The following is a 9504-nucleotide window of genomic DNA, read 5'->3' as shown; positions in this document are numbered from 1 at the left end:
TCCAACACATGTTTTACTTTGTAACTGTTTCTACTTCCAGGCGCGGAGTGATATGCAAACTTTCACAAAATGATCGGGCGTCATAGCAGTTATGTATATGCTCATTATACAACAGTTGGGTACTAATCAGATCGCTGGATTTAGGTCCCCCGTTGTATAAATATTAATTAAGTCTTTTGGCATGTAGCATATAAAAAATATATATACAACGGTCCCAAACTGCATTTGAAATAGAACTTGAGACTCGTGTAAAACACTATAGGACATTGATCAAGATATGCCTCAATATCAGAATAACAACCATGGGTCAAATAGCAATGGCTAGTGGAGTGAAAGTGAAAGCAGTGTAGGCTTGTCCAGGCCCTGCAAGTCAGGATGTAGGCAATGAATAAGAATACATTTTTAGCTAGTGGGCATCCCAGAAACCAATTCTATATTTTCTTGAGGTCCATTACTGCCCCCCACCCACGAATTGGATCACCAGCCGCCGCTGCAAACAGGGAGTGAAGGGGGACCAATGCTAGGAATCTTCTGACTTTGTCCCGTTAGAATAATGCTGCATTCTAGAGGGAGGACCGGCCTAAACTGAGCATCACTGAGATCTAGACATTTAACCAGGGACCTTTTAAAATGGATCATCTTCAATCATCTTTGTCCTAGAAATAAGTTATTCAACACAGACATCATTTATTAATAAAAACAGAAAGCGAATCAAAATTGGAAAGCATTTAATCGTAATGAAAAGAAAAACTAAAAGCAGTAATTTCAACCAATACCGGACAGAGGTCTCAATCAAAGCGTCCCGCTACCCCGTGCCAAAGTGTGCTTGAGCATGTGCACACGCAAATTGCTTGGGTCGCTGTAGCTGGCGTTGCACTGCAGACACACGCAGGGCTTCTCCCCGGTGTGAGTCCTCATGTGGATCTTCAGGTCACCGCCATGACTGAAGCCCTTCATGCATTGGTCACACTTGTATGGCTTCTCGCCGGAGTGAGTCCTCATATGGATCTTCAAGTTGCAAACACGACTGAAGCGCAACGTGCATTGGTAACACCTGTAGGGCTTCTCCCCGGAGTGACTCCTCATGTGTTTATTCAGGGTGCCTTTCTCACTGAAGCACTTCGTGCATTGGTCACACTTGTAGGGCTTCTCCCCGGAGTGAGTCCTCATGTGGTTCTTCAGGATGTAATTCTGACTGAAGCGCATCATGCATTGGTCACACTTGTAGGGCTTCTCGCCGGAGTGAATCATCATGTGGGATTTCAGGTGGTGTTTCTGTCTGAAGCGCATCTTGCATTGGTCACACCTGTAGGGCTTCTCCCCGGAGTGAGTCCTCATGTGGATATTCAGGTCGTTTGTCCGACGGAAGCGCTTTGTGCATTGGTCACACTTGTAGGGCTTCTCGCCGGAGTGAGTTCTCATGTGGATCTTCAGGTGGGAGCTATAACTGAAGCGCTTTGTGCATTGGTCACACCTGTAGGGCTTCTCCCCGGAGTGATTCATCATGTGTCTATTCAGGTTGCCTTTCAGACTGAAGCACTTCATGCATTGGTCACACCTGTAGGGCTTCTCGCCGGAGTGAGTCCTCATGTGGACGATCATATTGGCATTGTTGGGAATAACCTTTCCACACAAGATACCGGGCCGGCCCTTGCGGCAGCCCTGATGCCCAGTCAGCTCCTCGTGGCGGACCAGCCTCACGCTGCAGTTCAGGCTCTTGGCCACGCTGTGGTCAGCGGACAGCGAGCTCAAGGCCTCCAGTTCTGACGCGGCAAAAAGGGTGTCATGGCCGTCCACCGCCAGTGAGCCCTCCCCTTGTCCGTAAACGCTCAGGATGCGCAACTCCCCGCTGTGACTTGATATGTGGGAGGAGCCAGGGGCGTCCACACGCAGACTCTCTGAGGTGGCGCCGCGCTGCGTGCTGCAGTCTCTGATGTCATTGTCTTCTTCAGAGAGGAAAACCGAGAAAGAGAGAAAGTGATGTTTTTAATTAATCATTTCACAAAAGGTATACAGTATGTACTTTGTACACACTTGTGTATTGGAAGAATTATATTTTGACATTCTTTCTAACTTCTATTTGTCGATTATGCATTTTCCTTGTCGCCCTTTGGATGGTTAAGGGTTAAAGGCTCCTGCTGAGAAGGCAGAATCGATTACATTCTCAGTTTATAAAGGTTGTTTTCTTGCATAGATGCAATGTGTATTACTAACCTACGGCGGGCATGCCTCTACCAATATCCTCTTCAACCTTGATTGTAATGGAGTCTGGGGTCTGCTGCTTTCCACATAAAGAAGGAAACACACACAAGACATATTCTTTCATTTTCACAGAATAGTTGTCAATCCCCACTAACGACAGATTAGTTGGGCATAAAACGGGCATATTTGGCGGTGTAAAAACATCTACTGAATCATAAAGGTGTGGGCTTTCTATGGGTGTGTTTTAGAGTTGTAACAGAGGAAGCCTCTCTTTTGGATGGTGAATGAGAAGATGATTTCCAACCTGGACACTCAGCTCCTCGTGGCAGACCAGCCGCTCGCCGCGCTCCAGGCTCATGGCCGCGCTGTGGTCCGCAGACAGCGAGTTCAGGGACTCCACTTCTGACGCGGTGAAGAGGGTGACATGGCCGTCCACCGCCAGTGGGCCCTCCCCTTTTCCGTAGACGCTCGGAATCTTCAGCTCCTTGCATTGACTGGACATGTGGGAGGAGCCAGGGGCGTCCATACCCAGACTCTCTGAGGTGGCGTTGCGCTGAGTGCTACTGTCACTAAAAGCATCGCAGTCTTTTGCAGAGGGAGAAAAAAAGGAAAAATCAATTGTTTTGATACATCATTTGCATAAAGGGAGGCATTGTGTATTTGTACACGTGAATGCAATGTTTATGATTTAATTATTGGTTATGCTTTTTCCTTGTCACCCTTTGGATGGTCAAGGGTTTAAGGCTCCTGCTGAGAAGGCAGATTCGAGTACATTCTCAGTTGATCAAGGTTGTTTTCTTGCATAGATGCAATGTGTATTACTAACCTACGGCGGGCATGCCTCCACCAATATCCTCTTCAACCTTGATTGAAATGGTGTCTGGGGTCTGATGCTTTCCACATAAAGAAGGAAACATACCCAAGACATATTCTTTAATTTTCACAGAATAGTTGTCAATCCCCACTACCGACAGATTAGGCGTTTTCACACTGCCAAGCTGATTCGGACGTGGCTTGGCGCGCCCTGCAATTTCAATGACTTGCCTGCCTATTTTTTTTTTTGACTCAAGACCCTTGCATGCAAGAATGAGTTCACATCTGAATATAGACAAAAACACGATTAGCTAACTATTTACAAGTGCAAAAATGCCAACAAATTCTTTATTTTGCTCACCAGCAGTTCCTCGCTACGACTGGACATGTGGGAGGAGCCAGGGGCGTCCACACCCAGAATCTCTGAGGTGGCGCCGCGCTGAGTGCTACGGTCTCCAAAGGCATCGCAGTCTTCTGCAGAGGGAGAAAAAAAGGAAAAAGTATATTTACATTTAGATATTGCATAAAGGGAGGCATTGTGTATTTGTACACGTGAAAGAAACTCTTTAAATGTATGCAACATTGACACAGAGGGTTTAAAATGTGAGCTGCTGACAAAGATTCACAGTTTTGGAGAGGGACGTCTCCTCCAGCACCCTCCTCCCTAGACTCAAAGCTCACTCAACGAACACCAGCGCAAAGTGATCTGATCACAACATGACATGCGAGGCAAGCGCAATAATTCTATTTTGACACTAAAAAGCAACAACGTGTCCTTCCCTGTAAGCTGCTCAGCTAACATTTATACATTTTGAACCCTTCTGTGCTCTTGACTGATTCCATCTTTGAATTGCAACTCCAAGTTTATCTTTTAGCAGGGCGCTGGGCATGATGCTTTTTCAAAGAGGACCAGGCTTTTTAGCGCATGTAGAATCTAGCATCAGCCTAGAATCTATGCTGCCTAGAATCTACTACATCAAGGGAAAAAATACTCAATGTAGAAAGTACACACCTTCACTTTTAAAATGGGGCTGCAAAGTCTTTAAGGATAGCTGTGTGCCTACAGTACGTGTTTCCAGGTGGTCTGTCTGGCAGGCAACATCCCTTGAGAGAAGCTGCTGAATGTAAGCACTTGATGAGCTGGCCCGCGTAGAGACAACAAAGTAAAATCAGTACTCAATTTATTACATTGAATATATTCCAGGTGCAAGTTATAAGAAGATATAAGATAAGCATGTTTAGTGAATTACATTAGCCTAATACTTAAAATGAGTTCCATGAAATGATATTACATCCATGATTTGTTTACATATTTTATAGTTCATCTCATGAACTCAATACCATGACATAAAGCTCTGCAGAAATCTGCTAATAACCCTTTGATTTGAATCAGGTGTGAAGGAGAAAACATGCCTATAATAGTGTTCCGTAATTGTGACTCAATAAAACTCCCTCAAGAAAACTTGGCCAAGTTATTGATAAGTACATTTGGTATAAATGATAATTTGTCATTCAATTTGATATCTCATTCAACTTAAATTGGAGTGGATAAAAGTGATTAATCGCGAGTTGTCTCACCAAACGTCCGATGCGATTAAAACTTGTAATCTGTGTCCAGCCGTAATAAATACATTATTGATGGAGATGGTTTCCCCTATTTTTTGTCCTTTAATTGTATTCCTTTGCAAAGATTGACAATGAATGGTCTAACAAATACCTTCATGAATAATGCATGTGTTATAGTTGTGTTGTGACGCTAAAATCAACGTAGCAGACTAGTAGACGACTACTGCCGCACAGCCTGGTGTGAGGTTTGTCCCATTTCGCTTTCCGTACATCCAGCTGTTATCGATTTGCGTTTCTGCCTCAAGTACGTACGGTAACATAGCAACTACGCACGGCTCATCAGTAAATCAGCGTAAGGGGGAACAGGAACTGGGGGGGAACCAAATCGGGTGCTACAGCGGCCATGATTTAGTCCGCTGTCCTTTCTTATAGGTCCATGGTATTTACACACATCACTGATGCTATCTACCGTAGCATTAGCGACAGTAACTTGGCTGTTAGCTGTAGCGCTAATGCTAAAGTTATATTATAATGGTAACAACGGAACAATATACAGTAAAGCAACACAATGATATGGCGTTAGTTAACTTACCTTTTCGAGGTTTGTAGCTGAGCCATGGAGAGTTGGTACTGATCCAGACTTGATTCTCAGACGTTTAGCAAGTCCAGCTCTGTATTGGCCCAAGTTGAGGAAGCAGTCGTCAGTGAAATGTTTGGCGCAGACTCGCGCATTTCCAGAGACAATAAAATTAACCCACTGGTTCTTCAGCGGCTCGGAGGAAGGAACAAAATATAGACTATTGTGTTCATTTGTACATCCAAACACTAAGCAACTGCTATGCTTCGCTCGTTTGCGAGCCATGGTGTCTCTCAATGAAATAACTACGTGTACACGATCGTAGAGTAGGGTCTGCCTGCGTCCTGCAAGACGGAGGCGTAACTTGTAGTGGGAGGAACTTGTAATAGGAGGCGTAACTTCTTCTTCTTCTTTTATTTAGGCAGCCTTGACGCAGCTATGGCGTATTACTGCCCCCCACTGTTTGTTATTTCCCCCTAAACTTTAAATCCTTTTATATACTCCAATGATGTGAAGGTAGTCCATCAATTCCTTTGTTTTATCCACTGAATCCAGATTTAAAAGGGTGCGCATACTAAAAACTGATTCCCCAGCTGATCCAAGCCTCCGGTACAGAGTCCTCCGTTGCCTGGAATAGCGCCCACACTGGAGAAGTACATGTTGTACAGTCTCTCTTTCTCCACACTCACACCTGCCATCTGGGTGTTTGCCAATCAGAGCCAGCCCACTCCTCAGCCCACAGTGTCCAAGCCTCAGTCTTGTGATTGCTACATCATCTTTTCTTATGCACCTAAAAGTGCACCTATCTTTATTTACATTTTCCTGTATTGAAAAGTACGCCCTTCCCTTCCTTTCCTTCTCCCAAGAATTTTGCCACCTTTCTTTTAGAGCCCTGTTTATTTTTTCCATGTACTCGGGTGCCCCATATTGCAAATGAATTTGCACTGTTTCCTCCTTCACCGCCTTCTTTGCCTCCTCATACGCCTCCTCGCTCCCTTTCACACCCACATGAGCCGGCACCCAGAGAAACCCCACCTCCTCCCCGCCTTGTAAATTCTGAACAGAGACTGTAGTATTTCCACAATTGAATCCGGTCTGGAATTGGATTTTCCTTCTTTTATTGAAATTAAAGCTGCAGCTGAATCACTACATATTGTTGAATACCCCTGTTTATTATCCTCCACCCATCGTAAGGCCCATAAGACTGCCACCATCTCTGCTGTGAATGAGTTTTTTTCTGAACGACAAAGTAAATGCATGTGGAACCATTTGGGGGCGGTGAATCCTCCTCGGTGCAGTTCACCTTCTGAACTGCAGCGACACATTTAATTCTTTATTTGAATCCACCAATCACATTACAAGAGACAAGATTCAAATATTTCAGAGATAAGATAAGTCATTGTTCAAGGGTACAAAAAACATCTCCTGCGCCACACTGCCAGGCTGCCTATCACTGCTGATATGGAGCAGAACTTTGCTAATTGTTTAGATTTTCTGCTGGAGAGCCCAGCCAGCCTTAACCCACTGAAAACACGGTTGTGGACATGCCCCAAGCTTCCAAAAATAAACACTATTAGCTTGCATTGGTAGCCTAGGTCCCTTAGAATTTCCAGAATGGGCTGGTATTTAAGGATTTTATCGTTGAAAGCCATTTCCATGTACAAATCAAATACACAGCCTATCTCAAGTAAGAGCACTTCCCTTCTGTCTCTGTTTAAAAACACAACATCAGGGGTATTTGGGATGTTACAAAACAAATCAATAGAGCTGTTAAACCATTCCGGCATGATGCGTGAATGTTTGTACATGGTCACATTTTCTAGAGATACTTCCTTAACATTACTGGAAATTAGATCGACAAGTCGGTCATGGCGTGCAATATACAGTCCTTTGTACATAGTACAGCCATTCACAACATGGGCAACTGATTCAAGTTGATGGCCAGAGTGCATTATACAGTGTGGATGGTGGTGTGCAGGATACCATAATGCCAGATTGTATTTGGTAGGTAGCACCTGCAGCCTAGCTTTGGCAGTGAAACAGAGGATGTCCTCCCCAACAGCAGCATTTTTGTACATGGAGTGGGAAGCAGAGTGGTCGGCAAAGTCTAGGCATGCTAGCTTTCCCTGCATTCTAAGTCCAGTCCAGTGTTGTTTGGTCTCTGTTTGTTTTATGTTGAGAAGGAATCTCCTTGCTGTTGTGTTCTGTAGTATGTGTTGTGCCTCGTTGTGATATACAGTTGCCTCTGCGGTTACAGAAGGGTCGGTGACAACTGCATCAGATGCCTGTGGTGCTGTGTGTGAGTTGTGTTGTGTCCATTCCAGTTTGACTGACATTCTGTTGCACAGATCATTTAGGTCCGGCCAGTCCGACCGAACTCCAAAGCCTGCAGCTTGTGTGTCCAGTTTCCCGCTGCTTTTCCTCCCAAAGCCTAAGAAGCTGTCCTGGCCTGCTTTGGCCAGAGGGACCTTCCTCTTCCTGAGGTCCAGCATGAGGGAAGCTCTGGCAAGCTCTCTGACAGTAGCGTCATCATTGTTGAGCATGCTGAGGAGGTGTGTCAGCCTGGTAGCAGTGTATACCCATTCCACGTTTGGGACACCCAGCCCCCCCTCTTTACGTGAGAGGAAGATGAGGTCCCGGGTAGAGTGTGAGTTCAGCCCTAGCCATTTTCGGACAGCCTGGACTGTTTTATTGTTCATGTCTTGTAAGACATTTTGCAGGATGTGAACGTTTGCAAAGAGGTGTTGAACCTTTGCAAGGGCCACCTCTCTGATAGCGTCCAGTTTCATGACTACAGGGAGTGGGGAGGAATCAATTAGATCGATTCTGTTCTTATAGGCACTACATAGCTCCTGTGCCTGCTCCCCCCACTCACCCGCAATGTTGATGTTATGGCCAAGATAGGTGTATGACTCTTGGCGTGAGTAGACCCTGATAGGCTGCCCCATTATTGTGAAGGAGGGCGGTTTGTCAGATTTGGCTTTATACCAGCGGTTGCCACCACTGCGTCGCTCATAAAGAGCTGCACACTTGGTGTGCTTCACCTCCAGCTTTGACCAGTGAAGAAATTCATCTGTTCTGGCCAGCATGTTATGTATGACACTCTCGTCTCTGGAGGACACCTCGACATCATCAGCGTAACCCTGAACAGGGTTTGGCGATCTGATATCAGGTGGTGCACACTGAACGAGCCACTTGAGCCACTGGTTAATGGCAAGGATAAAGTTCACCGCACTCCAAGGGCAGCCTGTTTTAATTCCAACCTGGAGCGGAATGGGCTCTGTGAGTTGGTGTCCACAGATTACCTGCAGAAAAGATCCCTTATATACATCCGTTATGAGGTCTGCAAAGGGCTGAGGTAGATGGATCTCCTTCAGTGCATTCAGCATAATTTTGTGGGATAGTGTTCCAAAGGCATCTCTAAAATCTAGGAATACAGTAAAAAGTTTAGATGATTCATGTTTAAAATCATCGACTCCAGTTTTAAGGCAGAACACATGCTCGTTCATACCCTGTCTGGCTATGTAAGCTTTTTGTTTGGGTGAGAGGATGCCTGTGTCCACAAGCCATGGGAGGATGCGGCCAAGCAGACATTTCATAAAGATTTTGTAGACAGTGGGAAGGAGAGAGATGTCTCTCCATGTGGATGGGTCGCTTGGAATATTGTCTTTCTTAGGTATTCTATGGATGAGGGCCCCCTTCCATGATCCTGGCACCTTTCCATTAATCAAACAGGTGTTAAATAAATATGTTAGTATTTGGGTGGACTGGGGTTTTCTGGCTTTGATGGTCTCATATGTCACCCCATCGTATCCACTGGCACTGTTGTTGGGCAGGTGGGAAATAACTTTATCTACTTCTTCAAAAGTGAATTTAGCAGTGGATGGATAATAATCCGGGATAACCGTCTCCAAGCTTGTGGACCAAGGGGGCGGGGTCAGCGTTTGTATCGGGGGTGATTGACATTTGGCCATATAGTACTTATAAACGTCAGTAGTATTATTGACGGTTGGCGGGGGGGAGGGAAACATGCTATTATTTTCAATTATGTCAATAGCTTTGGACCTGCGGTGCTGCCATAGGTATGACAGTTTGTCTCTGCTAACTCTCCTTTGGCGTTTGTGGCGTTCGTCTGCTGCCCCTCTGCTGAGTGATGGTTGGATGACGTCTCTAACGAAGATCAGCTGTCTCTCAATCCAGGAAGTAATGGAAGCCGGTGTCAACTCCGCTGGATGTTTATCGCTCAATGGAAATTTCTTAAGAATCCGTGTTGCGTATTTCAGCAGTGGTAATCCGAACTCCTTCCCGTTGATATTTCCTGTGCGGAATATTCCATTTTGGAAGAA

General features: G+C 45.3%; 1 protein-coding gene across 1 annotated transcript; it reads right to left on the bottom strand.

Moving 5' to 3' along the window:
- Positions 1 to 711: 711 nt before the first annotated feature.
- On the bottom strand, positions 712 to 5856 carry LOC132455477 (zinc finger protein 813-like). Its single transcript, XM_060049339.1, has 3 exons — positions 5772 to 5856; positions 3377 to 3395; positions 712 to 1939 (listed from the first exon to the last, which is right to left on the bottom strand). The coding sequence occupies exons 1-3, from the start codon at positions 5854 to 5856 to the stop codon at positions 793 to 795; spliced, it is 1251 nt and encodes a 416-aa protein (XP_059905322.1). The 3' UTR covers positions 712 to 792.
- Positions 5857 to 9504: the final 3648 nt, after the last annotated feature.

This window comes from Gadus macrocephalus, chromosome 4 (assembly GCF_031168955.1).
Source record: "Gadus macrocephalus chromosome 4, ASM3116895v1".
NCBI classification, from domain to species: domain Eukaryota; kingdom Metazoa; phylum Chordata; class Actinopteri; order Gadiformes; family Gadidae; genus Gadus; species Gadus macrocephalus.
Note: the sequence above shows the minus strand (reverse complement) of the source record. Positions and strands in the feature narration are given on the sequence as shown.

What these genes read in the sequence shown, in the direction of transcription:
- LOC132455477 (XM_060049339.1), bottom strand. Translation starts at nt 5,856, where the DNA reads ATGGCAGGTGTGAGTGTGGAGAAAGAGAGACTGTACAACATGTACTTC.